The 22,028-nt window shown below is 40.8% G+C and overlaps 1 protein-coding gene across 2 annotated transcripts in view; it reads right to left on the reverse strand.

Annotated features, from left to right (window-relative positions):
- GLI3 (GLI family zinc finger 3) overlaps positions 1–22,028 on the reverse strand; it is a 256,152-nt gene that overhangs the window by 115,619 nt on the left and 118,505 nt on the right. For both annotated transcript variants that reach the window (XM_039526928.1, XM_039526927.1), the window contains exon 4: positions 3,452–3,557. In XM_039526928.1, coding sequence (XP_039382862.1) covers positions 3,452–3,557 — 106 coding nt within the window. The remainder of the gene's footprint in view (positions 1–3,451; positions 3,558–22,028) is intronic.

Raw genomic sequence — 22,028 nt, forward strand, 5'->3', positions numbered from 1 at the left:
TGATGTGCTACTGTTGAGGGAAAGTGTGTTACGCTTCTTCCTGCTAAGCTACAAACTGAAGAAATTCTAGGAAAACTGAAGCAGTTCTAACAAACAGGTTTCAGTAACACAAAGTGACACATTTCAGTACATATTCATAAGGGTTGGGGGGTTATTACTGGGCTGTAATTGCAGTTGTTCTAACACCTAATAAGCCATGGTTGGAAAAACAAAGGCAGGTTAATTTGTGATTTCCTCTCCTCATTCAGAGGCAAATTAAGTGTCAAACAGCTAATACAGAACATATTTCATTTTATGAGATTTTAATTTAATTCTGCACCATATCGTTGATGCCTTAATGTAGGGTGGTTTATCTAAGAAGAAGAGCAATTTATAAACCTCTTTCAATGGAATCTTTAATGATAGGATACGGTAGCATAATTATAGCAGTGCCTGTTAGTCCTATTATACATATGAATCTGTCAGCAATTCCATCATAAACATAAACCCCTATTTTAGGGGTTTATAACTCAGTTATAAAATTTTGCTCCAGGGTGAAATTTGGGATACAAGATTTCTGCCCTTGAGCAATTAAAAAAAAACCAACCTAATATCTCATGTATATATCTTTAATGGTGGAACTATGCAAGAATCCTTTACACCCTAAAAGTTTACTGATATTGACTGTTTTTTTGGTTTGCCTGTCACTCAAAAAAGATATTTTAGGCCCAGATGCCGTCATGCGCGCAAGACCTTTTTTAAATGTTCTCTATTTCTCCTCTATTTGTTCTATTGATACCTCATTATAGTAAGACTCCACATTCTTTAGGTATAGATCTCAACCAGCTTTGCAAAGTTGGGAAACCATCATTAACCTCAGTTTTACATCTGGGGAAACTATGAAGCAGAGAAGTTGAGTGATTCACACAGAGAGTCAGTGGCAGAGATGTGAACAAACCCTGACTCCTATCCTCTGCCCCAACCACAGTCTCCCAGAAATTGAAATAACTTTAAATCCGTTTTTTTTAAAGGATGCCACGACAACGATCCAAGTAATGTCTCCAAAAGAATGATTAATCCCTTCTAAGCCAAAATCCAATGTTCCTAAAGATGGAATTACTGTTGGTGTCTATCATGTTTATACAGTACTGGGAATTTTTGAAAACTCTACAACCTATGAAAATGCCTATGAAAAAGCTGTTATAGTCTGAAAGGTTCCTTTGTACAATTGCCTAATTACATATTTACATTTAATTACACTAATCATATTGGCTCCATTTCATACTGGGTATGTTATACTCTATCATTTCAGCAATGGCATAAACAAACTGAAGGGAAGAATCTACTTAAGTTTATGTAAAAATAAATAAACAATAACAAAGAAATTTTAATTTTAAAGTTAAGGCTGAAACTATAACATGTATCTCAAACAACTGCCTGCAGTCCATGATCTCATGCTAAAATCCTATTATTTCTTATGAGCTATGCAATGATGGGAGACGTCCAAGGTGCTGCAGGAAGAATTGGTGTTGGTTATTCAATAAGTGGCACTCTTCCTTCTGAGTCAGTTCTGACTCTACTGACCCAGCGTGGTATAAAGAGGGTGTGTTGTTGTATTTCAGATGAAACATTAAACTAAGATATTGACCATTTATGGTTCTTAAAGAACTTGTGGCGCTTTTGTCACAATAGGTTTTTAGCCCCAACTCCTGTTCATATTCCAAATTGAGTAACCACATTATGCTTACCTAAAATTTGCCTCTGCTCTGTTGTGGAGCACTGGTAATAAATACTGTTGTGATCCACCCAAGAGACTAATGCATTTCAGCAACAGTAAAGTGATTACTAATAGGGCTCATTCTTGAAATCTCTGCCCAGGCAAAGTACAGGTCCAGAATCTGTACATTAGTTTGCAGAGCAATATGGTATCCTTTGGAATGAGAGATGCTATTTAAATACCAAGGATTATTAAATAATGGTAACGGTGATAATCTTGCTCTTGTTGAAGCCAATGACATAATTTCCCTTGACTTCAGAGAGAGCAGGATCATGCTTTAAACCTCCAACCAGAGGCTGATTTTAGAAACCATGTGAAGTACTCTAAAGAGCTTACATTAGAATCTAGCTTCATATGCATTGGAAAACCTAGAATGAAAGGGGTGAATCTGTATGATGCTTCCACCTTAATTCAAAATGTCCCTGTTTTTGAACAGCAGGTTTAACTCAAAATCTTTATTTTAATGTATTTTATTGCATGGTTGATTACGGTGTAAATACTTACTGATGCATCAGTGGAACTCTAAGGAATAAATCACAAGTTTCTGTACTCTCTCTTTCATTCTATAAATACCCACTTTTCCTTTAATGCCCAAGGAAGACTGCAACACAGATTTATTACTTACCTCCAGGCAAATTTGCTCTGAAATTACAATTCAGTAATAGGAGACTAATCCAAAAAAACTGTTGGTAAAATATTGTGTGTGTACTTGGGCATGTAGTTAGGATTGTTAATATCAATTAATTCTGCTCACAGAGGAGGACTTGTTTTAAAACAACTTCATTTTTCTTCTGTATATATGTAATTACACAGCTGTAACTAATAGCCATGGAGATGCAATCTGCCATCTAAACAACTAGCATTATTCTTCAAAGTATTACTTGTGCATTTCTTATTTTATTTTCTCAATAAGAGGGGTGATTATTAGATATAATTAAATGTATATATCAAGACTTTTAGCACAGGAGTGAGCCCTCGTTATGGCTCCATTTTTTATGGTATATGGCAGTTTTCTGGACATTACATCTAAAGATCATTGCTTTATTTTGAAAATCTGATACTCCTCTCTACATATAGAATAAGATAATGCTTATTTCCACAGGGTTCCTCCTCTCCCCTCTTTTTCTAATGCACGTTATCACTGGCATTCTTTTCTTTTATCTTTGTGTAAACCATGTGCTCTATTACATTTGCCATTTTGTTTGGGTGACATTCCCATCAATCAACTGACTGCTTGTGCACGCACACAACAGGGACTAAGAAAATTCCCCCAAAATTTCATTACGCTTCATGGCAGTCACTAGGAAAATGCTTTGAAGTTACAGGAAATTTTAGCTATGAAGAATCCCAAGCCTAATCCAGAGAAAGTACACATTTTGTTTAGCAGTATTTCATAGGGCTCTGTACTTGTTAATTTAGTATTTATAGAATGACAGCACACAGAATAAACATCAGCAAAATATATAGGTAACACTTGCCAGCTACCTATTATAAAAGACATTCCTAAGGCACCAGCCTGGTTCTGCTTCAGTGAATCCACGAACAGATAAACTCGATGCATTCCAAACGTAAATCTTGCTCTCCAGCTAGAGCTGCAAAGCTTTCCAGGCACAGAGTTTTAAGTACCATAAGGATTCCAATATTTGTCTCTTGTTCTAGGCTCCATAATATAACAATGTGGAAAATAATACTTACACATGCAGTGGAGGAATGGGAGATGGTTCATAATGGTAACGTCCCTCGTGATGTCTTGCATCAATTGGCACAGGAGGGTGGAATGCTGGAAAAAGGTGAGGGGGATCTGAAAAATAAGGTTTCCAAATATGAATATATCATGCAGCTATTTTTTTAATATTGATTACACATCTCAAATTATGTGCCAACTGTAATATGATGTACGGTCAAATTCTTCTTTCTCAATACAATATCAGTGTAACTGAACAGAGTTTGCCCCATAAAATTTGCAGAGATGAGCGTGAATATTCATTTATTAATTTTAATATTCTCTTTTTATACCTTAAATGGCAAATTACATAAAGAAGCCTTTAATAAATAATTATAGTGCACACATGTGAGGTGTCAGATCAAAAGGATCATTGAACCTTTCATAAGCAAGCCTGATTCTTTTTAACAATAAAAATGTTATTGAAAGAAAGACCTAAAAATAGACTACAAATAGCGTGTAGTAAAAAAGATACAGTGGAATGTACAACTAAAACAGCAGGTGTACAAAGTACAATCTGGAGAAATTACAATTAAGTTAGAAGGAAAACGTGATTGGGAAAGGCTGCATTGGAGGAGACACTGTGCTGCAGCGCACCAAGGGGAAGCATCAGGAAGTATGTGCTTCAGGGCGTGAGGATTCATTTCCTCAACCTTGAAAAGGATGCAGCATATTCTTCACATGCAGCTGGTCACCTCTGCTGGCAGGCATGTAAAGCAGTGGGGAGAAATGGCTTTGGTTACTCCCCACCCTATTTCTCGCAAGTTGTCCCTGGGAAGGCCAACTCTCAAGCTGCCACTGCAATTCCTATTACTTCCAGAAAGCCCTTACATAGGTTATACAAGAGGGGACAGTTCCTCGCAGTCTCGTTCTCAACCCGCCACTACACAGGTTGCGTACAGGCCAGAAAAATCTAGCCCTCATTTTTCCATCTAATTCTCTAATTAAAGCTCTCCGCCATTTTGGATGCTATAGTTTTAATATGCTGAAGATCTCTATCAACATTTCCATGCCTTTGCAACTGTCTAATGTAAAGAACGTTATTTTATAGAAGATATTTAATGCATCATTACACTCCTGAATGGAAGAAACAATGTTCAAGCAGCAACATAACATCTGAAAAGCCCATTGTCTCCTGGGGGGTGAAACCTACCTATCCAGACCAATTATTAACTAATTTTTATTTTGTCTTAAATCCATATGTTTATGTGATCCTAAAATCAGATGAGAACGGATGTTATGTAGTGTCATGGTTTTACTAAAAAGGATTCTAAAAAGAGAAAATCCTTATTTATGCTCAGTCAGGACAACTAAGCTAGAGAGGCCTTTTTCAGTCTTGCTATGACTCTTAGGGTAAGTTCTGTGTGTATTTTCTTCCTTCTGAATTCAGCGAAATGTAATCCCTGTCTTAGATTATGTTATCTCTGAAAACAATTGCATCTAGCCATCTGATGATCCAAAAAAAGGGTGAGGAATTGGATTTTGCCTCTGTTTTTTCTCAAAAATTTGAAATGTTTTAGACTCTCCAACCAGCTGCAGTTGGTAGAAAAGGAGAAGCGTAAGAGGTAATGGGGGAGCGGGGGAGAGATGGGGAATTCACACAAGTTCTGAGGAAATATTTCCAATTTTTCATGACAATTTTGAAACATTTGAAATTTCCTGTCCAGCTCCTGTGCCAGCTATTTGTTAAGTGTTAGCTCCAGTATGCTTGCTAACAGTGCATTTCTGCCATTTACTGACTCGGGGCCCAATCCTGTTTGAAAACTGATTGTGGCTTCCTAATGTGAGCAGGGAAACTCTAGTCATGAGAGCCCTAATTCTAGCCCTATTCTACAAACTGGACATAAATACCTACGCTCTTGCAATCTGATCCACTTCTACACCTGTGCTGAGCCCTGCTGACTTCTACAGGACTCATGGTCAATCCCAGGAATTTATACACCCCACAGGAGTATATGGTTAGGGGTGGACCAGAAGATACTTGCTTCCCATGCATGAAATGCATTTTGCATCGATCACCAGCCCCAGAAGCCACAACACAGCCTGTAACCAGCGGGAAATGTCTGAAGGACAGAGAGATGGTTACACAGTGTGGGATCCTGTTGTGTGCTGTGCTCCCCACCCCTTAACCTATTAACTGCAATAATGTAAGATGAGTGTGTGTGTGGGGGGGGTCTTACTCCTGCTCTACATTATTTTCCTCCAAGACATATTAGCCACTCTTCAACAAACACATCTCTCCCCGTCTCTGTCATAGTAGCAACTCTGAGGAAAACAAGGGACAGGATCCCAAGGGGCTGGATTCTGATCCCCTTATGCATGTCAAATAGCACTATACCCCTCCTCGCACAAGGTGAACAAGCCTGCGCAAGATGCCTGCCAAGCAAGGCTGAAACTCCACTCTGGAGAGCAGTTCCCCTATTTACCGCTTTAAACACAGTTTAGCCATGTACAGGATTAGCCCTAAAGTTAAATGTGATCTTCTATAATTTTCTATTTTAGGACTGGAATATTGAATACTAAATTAGCTATAGCCCAGATCTAACTTAACTGTACAGGTGAAGTTAGTAGTATTTAATGTGTATGTTTGTGTTATACTTCCCTTCATTAACCTCTGTCATCTTGTACTGACATTTAATGAGGCAAACATCTCAAAGAATACATTTCTGAATCCTTTAATATTAAGTTTCTCTGTGTGTCCTGGTTGCATTTTGTTTGTGTTTTTTTTTTTTGTCTGGGAAAGAGAAGTATTCCATCATTGCACAGAGAACTGTCTAAGTCAACCCCGCATGAGTAGAACAGGCCTGAATATCTAGCATCTGCCATAATTATCCATCTCACAGTTTATTATTTACACATGAGCAATACAGCTAGTGAGCATCATAACTCAAGCGTATGTGTAATAAGTTACTGCACTGTAGCCATCTCCTGTTGCAACCCTTGGAAAAATACCTCATGATGACTTTTCCAAAGTCAGGCTAAAACTGCTGAAGCAGAATAAAGTGCCACTAAACCTGGCTACCTCCTATTTATCATACAATTTCCTGACTGATGGTTCCACAAACCAGCTGCTAAGTGCTGTGTACTCTACTGTCAGCAAACTAACATGCTAAATGGAAGACAGGGAGAATAATGTGCAGAACCAGTGGAATCAGTTTTACTGAGGGAATTCAAAATCTACTATGTATGAATAATTTCTTGACGCAGAGGTAAGTAGTAAATTCTACATGCTTGTGGGTCCAAAAGTGTTCTACTTTGAACAGCTTTGAATATTTATATGAAAATACTCTCACATCAAATAGATATTTGAAAGAGCACCTATCATCCAAGGTTCCACTTAGAATGCACTTGAAACCCTATAAATATGTAATTGGTTGACATGTATTTAAATTGAAATATACTGTAGAAAGTTTGCATAGCTGTAACACATAGTGTATTCCTATTGGTCATTCTGACCTCACGCAATAACTGTTTCTACAGAGATACTGCCAGACCATCACAGGCCAAATTCTGCCACATTTATTTATGCTAAATAGTACATTATTCTAAGAGTGGTCCCGTTGGAATGAATGGACTACATGTACAGTAATGTACTGCTCTTTGTATGGTAGAATCTGGTCACAACTAATCTGTAGCTGCTGTTAGCAGAGGTCTTGGCTACCTACAAACCCTGGAGCCAAAATGACCCTTAATAAAAGGATCTGGCAATTGCTCTAAAAATATGACATTTATGAGCTTTCTATTTAAAATGCATAAAACAAAACTATTCCAGGAATTATGCTATAATGAATCAACAACATCTTCTAACAAACTTTATCCTTGCGTCTGACGAAGTGGGTATTCACCCATGAAAGCTTATGCTCCAATACTTCTGTTAGTCTATAAGGTGCCACAGGACTCTTTGTCGCTTGTTACAGATCCAGACTAACACGGCTACCCCTCTGATACTTTACCCTTTATGTCATAGTTCAGAAATTATTCATAAAATATTCTGGATCTTGGAAGATTTGGGTGAAATGAAGGCAAGGGCGGCCCATGCCAGGCATATCCTTCTTACAAGCACACAAGGCTTTAAAACGATCTTCATTAACTCAGGCCCAAATCCTGCAGCCAGATCTGTGCAGCCAGAGACTTGTATCTGTGCATAGTCTGGCTAAAGTCAATGGGCTCCACATGAGCACAAGCACCAATCTGTATGGATTCAACTGCCTAATCAGGGACTTAGGCCCAATTCATCAAAACCCTTGAGCACATGATTCAGTCCCATTGACTTCAGTGAGATGTAAACATATAGCTAAGTGCTGAAACTGGTTGGACTTACTCACATTTCAACTTGTTTTGTTGAATAGCTATCTTCCTTTCCAATACCACTAGCAAAAATATCTTTAAGGTCCACCTCTGCTTGAGAGCATCAGGAGGTCTTTCAAACAAAATTTAGAATATAGGCAAGTAAGTTGTATAAGAATAGAAATGTAGCACTGGTAAACACTTTAAGCTCCACACAATTTTGTAGATGTCATCTCTGAGATTCTTCAAGAAAATATGGGTTTTTCTTTCTCATTTTTAGATGTTTAAATTGTGTACCCCCTTCTTACAAATACATCTTCAGAGGCAGTGAAAAGGACCAATCCTCACAAATAATAATAAATCTCACACTCCTAGAAGAGGAGAAGGGACTTGCACTGTTTCTTAAAGGTCTGTAACCTATGCCTCCACTGAAAGAGCCAGAGAAATGAATAAAGGAAACTGGGAAAAAATATCAACATGTGAATGTTTGATAAAGAGAGAATACTAATTAAGGTCTAAAGAGATCTAACAGTTACCAATGATCTACTAATAGATGCAGCAGAAGGTTAGATGACTCTAGCAGACCAAGAGGTATTATGTAATACTGAGTCAGTATCAGAAAGTTCAACAAGAGAAAGTGAAAGAACCATCAGCCAGATCCAACACACTCTGAAGTCAATGGGAATCTTTCCATCAATTTCTTGATCTTTGGAACAGGGCTTTTACAGTTAGGAATCACTTGGATCTGGCAAGTTAAACTTTTGGATCTGGCAAGTTAAACTTTCGGTAGTTAAACTTTTGGTAGTAAGTCACACAGGCCATGCCATTTACTATCCCATTTTGCTCAAGCATGGTGAGAGTCTTGCCAAACCTTGTAGCATGGGCTTTTGAAAAGATGGGCTTCAACTTTTCATGAATTGAGAAACTATTTGTTATGGTGTAAGGTTTGAATCAACTCAAGTGGCTAAATGAAGCTCCACTCTCTGCAGCTGCATTATGAGATAGTGGCACACAAAATATGCAATTCAGTGCACATTTTCAGTATGTGTAACATTTTAGTGGTTTATCATTAGAAAAATCTGTTCACAAAATTCTACAATAGAACACTAAGTCAAGTTTAGAGCTTTACTCAAAATATAATTAGGCTTGGAAGGATTTTTTTTTATTGGTAAATGTCAATTTCACTGCACCTATACAAACTGACAAAAAATATTTCCATCATTAATCTAAATTTACAGACAGGCAAAGAAAGACAAATGCTGCTTGAGAAATTATTAGAATTTGATTTAAGGCTATTTATTTTGAATATTTGTATGTGTGATGTTGGGACATTTCATATATTACATATTATAATGCTTTAACTTTTGAATCTCAATGTCTGCTGTCATTAATTATTAACTGACCCCTAGTTGTTTGGCTAATTCCAAGAGGGCCCATTAATTTCCCTTTGAAAATGCGTATATGAGTTTTTCTGCTCCCCGTTTTGTTTCAAGGGCTCTTCTTATCAACCCCTAGTTGTTTGACCTCCCCATAATTTTGTACAATTGTGACCATTTAAATAGATTAAAAAAATGTAAAATGCGTATATGAGTTTTTCTGCTCCCCGTTTTGTTTCAAGGGCTCTTCTTATCAACCCCTAGTTGTTTGACCTCCCCATAATTTTGTACAATTGTGAACATTTAAATAGATTAAAAAAATGTAAAATGCGTATATGAGTTTTTCTGCTCCCCGTTTTGTTTCAAGGGCTCTTCTTATCAAGAGCGAAATATAACTAAGATCCCCAATCCTGCAAAGACCTGGGCAGATGCTTAACTTCATGAACTGCGAGTAGTCCCACAGCCTTGACTTTAAATGGGACTACTCAGAGTGAATTAAGTTAACCATGTGCGTTAAGTCTTTTCAGGATTGGAATCTAAGTGACTGACTAAGAGGGGAAACAAGAAAACTGTCTGCACACAAAATATTGTCAAACGCACAAAGTAAATAAACTGAAAAAAGCAGATGTGGAGTTTTTTCTCTTCTATTTACGAAGTTCTTTCAGTTACAGTAATATTAGGTATTATTTGTAACTATTGTAGGTTCAAAATTCAGAGGAAAAAATGTGACTTTCAGGTTAATCATGACACTTTTATATTTTATGTTCATTAATGTACTTCAGTCGTTACACTTCCATCTCCAGCTTCAACCTGAGTTTTCAGAGCTCATTTCTCTATATTAAAAACACCACAAACCTCAGAAAGTGGAACATTGCTTCACTTTTTGATTGTTGTTGCTGATGAAAAAGATTCCCACCTTGGTAAAGAAATAAGAATCCAGGGCATCTCATACACTTGTCATTCATTGTAAACCCAAACACCTTGTGGGAACAAGCTTTATCGTTTTTAGTGGTTCTGCAATAATCATCCCACCAAATACTTGGAAGAGGAGCTGTTATCTCCGAGCTGGAAGAAAAGTGGCTGGAAATGATTTAATCAACTGGCACTGGAAGATCTTTAATATGCCCAGATTTGCTGCAGGTATTGGCTAAACAGCGATTGGATTGATTTCAGCTGGAACACTGTATCATTCTTCCCAATCACTGCAACACTACTATCAGAGGAAAACTGCAGCAAGATTGTCTTCTGGAATACTAAACTTTCGTAAGTCTATTTGATTGCATGTGTCCAGTGCTCAGAACACTCTGCACATCCAAAATAATTGACTTCTATGATAATAAATAATCTACATATATAAAACACTGCTAATCCAAAAATCTCTGAACACTTTGCAAACATGAATTAGGCCCTATGATAACCCAGTGATTGAATCATGAATTATTAGTTGTATTAGGTCAGATGCACCAGTACAGTAAGGTTGCTTTGTGCTGCACTGGCCACATAAAGTAGCCATAATAGCATCTTAGTTGGCCATTGGTTATGGCTGTTTTGCATGGGTAGAGCCGTGAAGTATATGTACATTTTTATTACTATTATGTACATTTTACACGTTGGAAGACTGAAGCACTGAAAAAATAAGAGTTGTACAGGGGCACATAGCAAGTCAGGGGGCAAAGTTGCAAATAGAATTATTGTGTCCCAAATCTCAGTGTCACACTATGGCCACTAGACAACACTGCCTCCCTTTCTTGTATAAATTGCTGTTTAAAAGCCATTAAATGTAACAGTAGTTGAATATAGTCAGTGTCTGTGCTCCAAGCACATGAGAAGAGAACCCAATGAGACATCTTGGCCACAAAGTATGTTATTTGGAAAGAAGATCACCTCTTATAATGCAGCTGGCTCTTGGTATGCCACAGCTCATCTTTTTTCATAACCTCTGGATCCGTGCAGTGCTTCTTAACAAACTTAATAATGTGGTCTCCGCAAGAAAATGACAAATTGTGCTCTGCCAGGGAACTGACAAAAGAAATCCCTGCCTCCGTTACCTCAAATGTACTCTCTGCAGTGAAAAACCAATTTATCTTTCCCTTGCAACGTGCTTTCTATTCTGCCATTGTCCCGGTAACTTCTTTCGTCCCTGCCATCAATACATCTACCACAGCTAAAAATCATACCCACACATATTTTTTTTTTAAAAGTGTCCATATTTAACTTTCAACAATCCAGTCAAATGCTTTACTCCAGATGCTCTGGAATGCTGCTTGTCTTTTGATTGCATGTGCCTGGTGACATCTTCTGTATTCCCATCTTCTCTGCTGTGACACGGGCACAAACAAACAAAAAGAACCACATGCACGGAAAGTTATTAAAAGCAGGTTAACTCAAGCATATAGGAGTCTGCAGCTGTGAATGATGAACTATAAACTGCGTGTTAAAAGAAAATAAATAAAAATGAATTTAAAAAAATAAATCAATCCTGACCCAGACTGCAGATGATTAAGAGTGAAATCATACAGGAAGACCCTGACTACGCGGCTGCAGCACAATGTGTACACGCAGTTCTCCGTAGCTGGGTGCTCACACAGCTTCCCTGCCCAGGGCAGACAGGAAAACAGATTATAGTCTGGTTCGTTCCTGTCTACAATGGCCAGGGAGGCTGTTTTAGCACCATGCTGACAAGATGCATGTATAAACTATGCTGCAAGTGTAGACAAAGACAAGGAGAGAGAACAGACTGGAAGCCAAAAAATAGTGTACTCATGGAAAGATACAGACTATAAATACACATTTAAAATGTCAGATATCCTTGTATATAGTGTGGATCTGCCTCTGGAGGTCAGTTTGGAGCAACTATTAAATTTCAACAAAGTTAAAAGGGTTACAAAGTATTAAGTGTGGCCACAAAAAGTTAGTCAATCATATGCAAATTGCTAGTATGTTTCTCTCCCATGTAACAAAGTCAAGTTTGAAAGCAATTCCAGAGGCCAAATCCTAATCTGGTGAAAATCAGCATAGCACCAGAGATGCCAATGAATCTACATTGATTTACAGCAGCTGAGGAACTGGCGGAGGTCCCTTGTTTCATTGGCCAACACAGGCTGGAAGAGTTATAGAAGTTACATTCAGAGTCTTTGGTAAGTAAATTGTATGATGATAGAAATTAGAGATGGAAAAGACCTGTTAGGTCATTGAGGTTTTACTTTTGAATATAAAAACAACTCAGCCTCTACAGAAGAATATTCCACAATCTGACAAGTATCAGAGGGGTAGCCATGTTGTTTGTATCCACAAAAACAATGAGAAGTCCCGTGGCACCTTAAAGACTAACAGATTTATTTGGGCATAAGCTTTTGTGGGTAAAAAACCCACTTCTTCAGATGCATCAGATAAAGAAGTGGGGTTTTTTTACCCACGAAAGCTTATGCCCAAATACATCTGTCAGTCTTTAAGGTGCCACCAGACTCCACATTGTTCTTCCACAATCTGACGCATCTCACTGTCAAAGATTTTTCCCTGCTAGTTAACCTAATTTTGTTCTTAACCCCATTACTCCTAATTATTTTACCTCCCTTTGTACTATCCTAAAGAGTTCCTCTCCCTATGTGTTTATACTCTTCAAACACTTGCAGTTGACTATCGCTTGCCCTCTTTGTCTATCACAGAATGTAGATATTCTTGCATTCTTGTAATCTGTATCCACACTTTAAATTGGACATTTCAGTCAATTTATTCCTTTTCATTGTTCCCCGAACTCCTTCCAATTTGGGAAAGAGAGACAGTTATCACCTCTCTGCTCTAGGACATTTGGATTAAGGTAAGGCATGAATTTAAAGCACAAGAGCTATTCTTGAATAATGTAATGTGTGGACACATTCATACTGGAATAAGAGTGCCTTATTCAGATCTATTTTAATTCATTTTGAAAGTGCAGGGAGCAGAGACACAGAGGGAGCTGGAGAAGAGGCTGAAGCGACACACAAGATTGGGCTGGATGAAGAGGTAGGGACAGCTCTCCCCACTTCAGATCCCAGTGGAGCCACCCTGCCCAGTGGACAGGCAGGAGCACACGCAGCAACCAGGGAGCAGGGCTACATTGGTACATGATGCCAGATACCAAGGGGTGTGAGGAGGAAGGACAGGGCACTGGGCACCAGCCAGCAAGGAATGGCAATAGGAACTGTTGGACACCCCTTCCCAATTTGGAGCTGGCTGTCACCGTCCCCTGCCAAGTCTCAGTAGCTCCCCTCGCTCCCCCTCACGCCCCATTCACAGCAAGCTTCAGAACCTCCCTGCACCTGCCTGGAAACCAATCTGAATTATTTTTTCATGTAAGATTTCATGAGACACTGCATCAAATGCTTTTCCAAAATCCAATACATTGCATCTACTGTATTCCTAGACTTTATTGATGATTTCTCTTAATCATTTTCCATTATTTTAATAGGGGCTGAATTTATTACCAGACAATATTTTCCAGTAATTTCCTTCCTTTCGCTGAAAGTTTAGTATCACATTTACTTTTTCAAATTGTCTGTTGTCTCGCCCAGTCATCAGTGACTTCTCAACAATAATTGTCAGAGCATTCAGTAAGTTCACTAGGTAATTCCCTTCATATCTTAGAATGAGTTTAATCTGGTCTTGATGTCTGGTATATGTGCACACTTTCCAAATATTCACTTATCTGCTTCTTAACAAAAGCTACATTTAAGAAATCTTCATTACTTTCTAATTGTTCAACCTCTTTATATTTTGTCAGTCTTAAAAGCAGCTCAGTGGCTCTGTGTTTTTATTTAGTAATTCCACTGATTTCATCCCTCTCCTAATTGATTAAAGAGCTTGCTTTTGCTATTGCGTTTCTTTCCACCTTGATATCTTTATAAAAAGCCTTTCTTATTCTCCTTAACATCTTGATTATTCTTGCTTTTTGCACCATTGCTACCCATCTCTATGATCTTTAATTTCCTCTTTATATTCTTTTTATATTCCCTTCCACTTTTCCATTTACTGTACAAGTTCTTTTTACTCCATAATGTTTGAGCAGTATCTCATGAAGTCACCTTGACTCTTCCTCCTAACATTCTTCTTTTGCTGATGAACTGATGGTGGAGTATTGCCTACAATACTGTTGCTTCAAGCATCCACTGCAGCTCCCCCAAAGCAGACCAAGGAGCCACATTACTGACCAAGGTGAGAATGTCACCCCTTCAACTGCAGAGCCATTTCAGTGATGTACCTGCTGATTTATGGGGCTCTGTGCATGTGTGTGTTACTTTATAACAAAAAACATGGTTCTCTGAATGAGGCAATGAGTAAAAAACCCAAGATCTCAACTCGGATAAGCTAACTCTGGCAATCCTTACCGGTTGACAGTAAAACTGTCCTCAATCCTGACAACTTTCCAAAATACACCTGCTGGACTCATTGACTTGAGGTCAATGGGAGGGTTACATCTAAAGCTTGGGTAGGTCAGGTGGGGTGAAGGAAAGCCACCGCAAGGGAAAGAAAACACTTCTTCAAACCCTAATGCAGAAACTGAAAAATTAGTTACATGAATAAGCAATAGCATTCAAGTACCTGACTTAGACAAGCTTTTCTACATGGGACGGTGTGAGATTTAAGAATGTGTGACATTTTTGGGGGCAGGGTCTGTCTTTTCGTTGTACGTGTATACAGTGCCTAGCATAACAGGCCCCAAGTCCCTCACTCTAGGCACTAAAGTAATACAAATAATAACCAATAATAATTACTTCACCTTTCCCTGCACTGTCTAGTGGGTCTACAGTGCTCTAGGAGGTCCAAACAGGGAGCTGTCCCTGTGCTCAGAAGCACTCTCTGAGCTTGTGAGAGTGTAGACCACAGCAGCCATCTTCTTGTTCTGTGTTTATACACCACCTAGCACAGCGGGGTCCTGATCCATGACTGGGGCTCAGAGGCCCTGCCACAATACAAATAATAAAACACAATTCTGTCTGTCCCCTGCCCAACGAGACACAAGAGACAGATTCTTTGCTCTCTCCCCGTTTGCACTTCTGCATGAGGGTCAGACACAATCTGACTGCAAACAAGCAGGTGGCATCACCTGGAATTTGTCTCCCCTGGTTAGAAGGCAGAGTCAGTTGTGCTCATCCACATTGCCCGGCAAGTCTGGGAAACTTCCAAGCCATGAGACAACAGGTTTCCCACCCCTGAGCTGTTTGATGCTCCACTGAATGCAGGGGCACTTTGAGAGATATGCTAACACCCATATGGAAAAGCTGTTGAACACAAAGGTTGGAGGTCAAAAGTTTAAATCGTCATGATAGAGATGACAGCAGTCTCTTTCTGGTCAATCACATCAAAGGGATTGTCAGTTCTTATACTGCTACTGAAGATCTTTTGGAACCTATTGAAATTCTAGCACATTTATTGCACACTGGGAGCATAAAAAGACTTTTTGTTTGTTTTACAGCTTCTTACCCAGCACGGATGAGGTATTAGTTCAACTGTTAACTGCAACGTTTATGGTCACTCTAACAGCTATAAATCTAGATCTTCTGGTCCCCGCATCTCTTTCATCAAATGTGCCACTGAACATAACAGATCATACATTTAAAGAGATGTGCACCACATTCTATTGGTGATTTGAACATCTGCTCCTATGCATCTTTCCCTAGCTTAATGCTGAACTGAAGGAATCTAGTACAGTAGTTTCAACAAAAGTTTGGAATTTCTTCTCCAACAAACAACAACAACAAATTTGATAGAAATATGTGGCCTTTATTGTGTAGAGCTAGAAACCTCTACTCCTGAACTGCACACAGTCACACATTCTTATTTATTGATTATACGTAATGTTGTGTTACGGTAAGGTATAAAGGCCCCAAACTAGGATCAAGACTCCACTCTACTAGGATCTGTAGAGAAACATACGGTATTAAGAGATGGTGCTGAAGAGGTTAATTTAAATAGAGAGGACAAAGGCTGAAAGAAAGGAAGCAGCATTATCCCCATTTTACAGATGGCATATTGAGGCAGAGATTGACTGATGCACCCAAGGGAAGACTGTGGCAGAGTCAGGAATAGAACTGGAGACAACTGAGACCCAGTCCAATGACAAAACCACAAGACCATCTTTCCTCTCAGACCTTCCTTCCTCTCAAAACTTGTGTTTGTGGTTAGGTCAAAAACGTCACTGCAGTACGTGTTCCATGCTTTGTACCAACCATTGTCAGCTAGCTGTTTGCCAAAACCAAGACCCAAGTTTGCTTGTTACTACCTTCTTCAGATTCCTGTTCTCCTCTCCACAACAAGGTTTAGCAGTATAAGTTATGCTCCTAGCCTCCATCTGGCTAGGCAGAAACAGATGTCCATATATTCTGACATGATCTTATTTCAAAGAGGGGACTTTGGGTTTCCAATTATGTTTTAAAAGTCACAGCATATGATGGCTCTAAACAGTAATTTCTAATTAGGATGGTTTTAATCAAATTTAAATGTAGCTGAGTTTTCACAGCTAATGAATAAATCCTGTTTTCAAATCATAATAATCATGTAGAATTCACCTGGCAGCCACTCCCATTCAAGGTAGCATCCTGAAAAATCCCCTACATGAGCAGCAGTTTTCACAAAATGCCTATAGGAGGTTTCAGCAACATCCGTTTCAGCCCAGTTTATTATTTAAACAGTTCCCTAACTACTCTTCCCGGAGGTAAGCTGCAGCCAAATTGTTTTCCTTCACTTCACAAAGCAGATATGCGTGGCTTATTTGAACAGCTCTAAAGTTTACTTTAGTCTCCGTTTAAATACCTTCTACCACATATTTCAAACAAACAGTTCACTTCATTAGAAAGGCAAACAGTTTAGCCATAGAATACTAGCACTTGAGAAGAATCACACTGGGCAGAGAAACCCTCTGCCCCTGTGTAAACACTTCCTTGTCTTCAGCTCTAAGCAGCAACCATGTGGAACTTCACTTCAAAAGCCTTTTCACAAATACTTCACACATCTATTTGTAAGTAAATGATAACCCTGAAAGAGATTATCTGCAGGGCGGGAAGCTTCTGATGCCTATGAGCGCTGCTATATGGACAAAAATAGGAGGTCTAAATGTCCATTTCCAGCTAAAGGCCAGTTATGAAATAATAAAATTAATGACAATACAGAAGTACAGTTTAGCCTGATCCCTTCAACTGGATAATCAGTATTGCCTCAGTGATGTGTGGTGGCAAAATTGGCCTTGTAACAGAAAGTGAGTCTCATCCTTAGCTACAGAGTGGCTACTGCATCCACGTCATTATTTAATGTTAAACTGAATCATATACAAAAGGAAACAAAGTAGTCAAGAGAGACAGTACTGTTGAAATGAGTTGCTAAGATGTTAAACTGCTAGAAAAAGAGCTGCACATAAAGAGTTGCAAAGCTAAATCATCACTGAAGCACCTTACTACGTACGTTGAAGAAGTAATATTATATATAGTAAGGTATTTCTTTCTGGACAACATTTACAGTGAAGTTAAAATGCATAAGGAAAGCAAGGCAAATTGACTGTCTATTATAAATTCCAAGTAAAGAGAACACGGGGGTACGGAGGGGAGGAAGAAGAAGGACAAATGGACACAGAGATACAATGGAAGATAGCAAGTGCTAAAAGGGCTATTCTCCCCTGGATAGATGCACACAACTCCTATTGACACTTATGGGACTTACACTCTCCTGTCGAGAAAAGAATACACCCCTAAGGCCTGGTCTACACTATGCGTTTATACCGAATTTAGCAGCGTTAAACCGATTTTACGCTGCACCCGTCCACACAACAAAGCCCATTATATCGATATAAAGGGCTCTTAATACCAATATCTGTACTCCTCCCTGACGAGGGGAGTAGCGCTCAAATCGGTATTGCCATGTCAGATTAGGGTTCGTGTGGCCACAAATCGACAGTATTGGCCTCCGGGAGCTATTCCACAGTGCACCATTGTGACCGCTCTGGAAAGCCATCTGAACTCAGATGCACTGGCCAGGTAGACAGGAAAAGCCCTGCAAACTTTTGAATTTCATTTCCTGTTTGGCCAGCGTGGAGAGCTCATCAGCACAGGTGACCATGCAGAGCTCATCAGCACAGGTAACAATGCAGTCTCCTGAGAATCGAAAAAGAGCTCCAGCGTGGACCGCATGGGAGGTACTGGATCTGATCGCTGTATGGGGAGAGGATTCCGTGCTAACGGAACTCTGTTCCAAAAGACGAAATGAAAAAACATTTGAAAAAATTTCCAAGGCCATGATGCAGACAGGCCACACCAGGGACTCAGTACAGTGCCGTGTGAAAGTTAAAGAGCTCAGACAAGCCTACCAGAAAACCAAAGAAGCAAATGGAAGTTCCGGGGCAGGGCCAAAAACATGCCGCTTCTACGCTGAGCTGCATGCAATTCTAGGGGGGTCTGCCACCTCTACCCCACCCCTGTCCATGGATTCCGAGGTGGGGGTGGTAATCTCAGCCATGGCTGAGGATTCTGTGGATGGGGAAGATGAGGAGGAAGAGGAGGACGAGCTTGTAGAGAGCACACAGCACTCCGTTCTCCCCAACAGCCAGGAGCTTTTTCTCACCCTGACGGAATTACCCTCCCAGCCCTCCCAAGCAACTATCCCAGACAATGAAGCCATGGAAGGGACCTCTGGTGAGTGTACCTTGTAAATATAAGACATGGTTTAAAAGCAAGCGTTTTTTAATGATTAATTTGGCCTGAGAACTTGGGATGCATTCGCGGCCAGTACAGTTACTGGAAAAGTCTGTTAACATGTCTGGGGATGGAGCAGAAATCCTCCAGGGACATCTCCATGAAGCTCTCCTGGAGGTACTCCAAAAGCCTTTGCAGAAGGTTTCTGGGCAGCGCAGCCTTATTCTGTCCTCCATGGTAGGACACTTGACCACGCCATGCATGTAGCAAGTAATCTGGTATCATTGCATGACAAAGCCTAGCTGCGTATGGTCCCGGTGATTGCTGGCATTCAAGCAACATCCATTCTTTATCTCGCTGTGTTATCCTCAGGAGAGTGATATCGTTCATGGTAACCTGGTTGAAATTCAGGAATTTAAGTAAGGGGACAGAGATGGCCATTCCTACTGGGCTGTTTGCCTGTTGCTTAAAAGAAATCCTTCCCTGCAGGTAGCCAAGCGGGGGGAAGGGAGAGGGGCGCGATTGGCGCTGCGCTTTTCCGCGTTTGGCTATGTAAGGTGAATAGTGTTGTTCACTGTGAAAGAGTATGACCATTGTTCTCTAAAATGTATCTTTTTAAATACTTCTCTCCCTTTTTTCCTTCCCTGATGCAGCTGCAAATTTTTCAAGCATCCCTACTCCGTCCCGAAGGCTATCTCAGATAAGGCGGCGGAAAAAAAAACGCAAGAAGAAATGTTTTCGGAAATCATGGAAGTGACCCGCAATGAAAGAGCGCATCTGAATGAGTGGAAGGACGTGGTAGCAAAGTACAGGAAAGATGCCAGTGACCGTGAGGACAGGAGGGACAACGTGAGGATAGGAGGGACGAACGTGAGGACAGGAGAGATGCTCGAGATGAGAGGTGGCGGCAGGAAGATCAGCGGTGGCGGGATGCAACCCTGGGGCTGCTGCGTGATCAAACTGACATGCTCCGGCGTATGGTGGAGCTTCAGGAACGGCAGCAGTATCACAGAGTGCCGCTGCAGCCCCTGTATAACCACCCTCCCCCCTCACCATGTTCCTTAGTCTCCTCACCCGCCAGACGAGTAAGAACTCGTGGGGGTAGGCTCCGTGCACCCGCCCACTCCACCCCAGTGGACAGCCCAACCAAAAGGCTCTCATTATTATGAAATTATGAAATTTGTATAGTGGTCTTTTACTTCCCTACTATTCTCCTCTGAAACCCCACCCAGGCTACCTTGTCAGTTCTCTCCCTCTTTTTATAATTAATTAATAAAGAATACATGATTTTTAAATGAGAGTGACTTTATTTCCTTAGAAAGCAAGCTGTGATCGAAGGGGGAGTGGGTGGCTTACAGTGAATGAGTCAATCAAGGGGGGGGAGGGTTTCATCAAGGAGAAAGAAACACAACAGTCAGACTGTACCCTGGCCAGTGATGAAACTGATTTTCAAAGCTTCTCTAATGTGCACCACTTCCTGGTGTGCTCTTCTAATCTCCCTGGTGTCTGGCTGTGTGTAATCAGCGGCCAGGTGATTTACCTCAGCCTCCTACCCCGCCATAAAGGTCTCCCCCTTACTCTCACAGAGATTGTGGAGCACACAGCAAGCAGCAATAACAATGGGGACATTGTTTGGCTGAGATCTGAGCGAGTCAGTAATGTGCGCCAGCGCGCCTTTAAACGGCCAAATGCACATTCTACCACCATTCTGCACTTGTTCAGCCTGTAGTTGAACAGCTCCTGACTACTGTCCAGGCTGCCTGTGTATGGCTTCATGAGCCATGGCATCAAGGGGTAGGCTGGGTCCCCCAGGATAACAACAGGCATTTCAACATCCCCAACTGTTATTTTCTGGTCTGGGAAGTAATTCCCTTGCTGCAGCTGTTTAAATAGAGTAGTGTTCCTGAAGACGCAAGCGTCATGAACCCTTCCTGGCCATCCCACGTGGATGTTGGTGAAACGTCCCTTGTGATCCACCAGTGCTTGCAGCACCATTGAAAAGTACCCCTTGCGGTCTATGTAGTGGGTGCCCTGGTGCTCCGGTGCCAAGATAGGGATATGGGTTCCATCTATCGCCCCACCACAGTTAGGGAATCCCATTGCAGCAAAGCCATCCACTATGACCTGCACATTTCCCAGAGTCACTACCTTTCGTAGCAGCAGCTTAGTGATTGCTTTGGCTACTTGCATCACAGCAGCCCCCACAGTAGATTTGCACACTCCAAATTGATTCCCGACTGACCGGTAGCTGTCTGGCGTTGCAAGCTTCCAGAGGGCTATTGCCACTCGCTTCTCAACTGTGAGGGCTGCTCTCATCTTTGTATTCTGGCGCTTCAGGGCAGGGGAAAGCAAGTCACAAAGTTCCATGAAAGTGCCCTTACGCATGCGAAAGTTTCGCAGCCACTGCGAATCGTCCCACACCTGCAAAACTATGTGGTCCCACCAGTCTGTGCTTGTTTCCCAGACCCAAAATCGGTGTTCAATGGCTAGAACCTGCCCCATTACCATCAGGATCTCCAAAGTGCAGGGGCCCGCAGTTTGACAGAATTCTGTGTCCATGTCCTCATCCCTCTCATCGCCGCGCTGCCGTAGCCGCCGCCTCCTCGCCTGGCTTTGCAGGTCCCAGTTCAGCATTGAGTGCACGAGAATGTGCGAGGTTTTTAAAACATCCATGATTGCTGTCTTGAGCTGAGCAGGGTCCATGCTTGCTGTGCTATGGCATCTGCACAGTTCACCCAGGAAAAAAGGCACGAAACGGTTGGCTGCTGCTGCTTTCACGGAGGGAGGGGTGAGGCTGTACCCAGAAGTACCCGCGACAATGTTTTTTGCCCCATCGGGCACTGGGATCTCAACCCAGAATTCCAATGGGCAGGGGAGACTGCGGGAACTATGGGATAGCTACCCACAGTGCAACGCTCCAGAAATCGACGCTAGCCTCGATACATGGACGCACACCGCCGAATTAATGTGCTTAGTGTGGCCGCGTACACTCGACTTTATACAATCTGTTTTAAAAAAACGGCTTATGTAAAAGCAGAATAATCCTGTAGTGTAGACGTACCCTAAGAGAGTAAAGCATTTCAGAAATAGTCAATTTGCTGTCATTCCCTGCTGCTTTTACTGCTTTCTGTCAGAGGAGGAGAAAAGTTTTTGATCAAAATATCAGTATTTGTGTGTTTAAGTGAAATGACACAAGACAACTCATTATACATAACTCAGAATTCTCCCAG

Source organism: Mauremys reevesii, linkage group 2, assembly GCF_016161935.1.
Source record: "Mauremys reevesii isolate NIE-2019 linkage group 2, ASM1616193v1, whole genome shotgun sequence".
NCBI lineage: Eukaryota > Metazoa > Chordata > Testudines > Geoemydidae > Mauremys > Mauremys reevesii.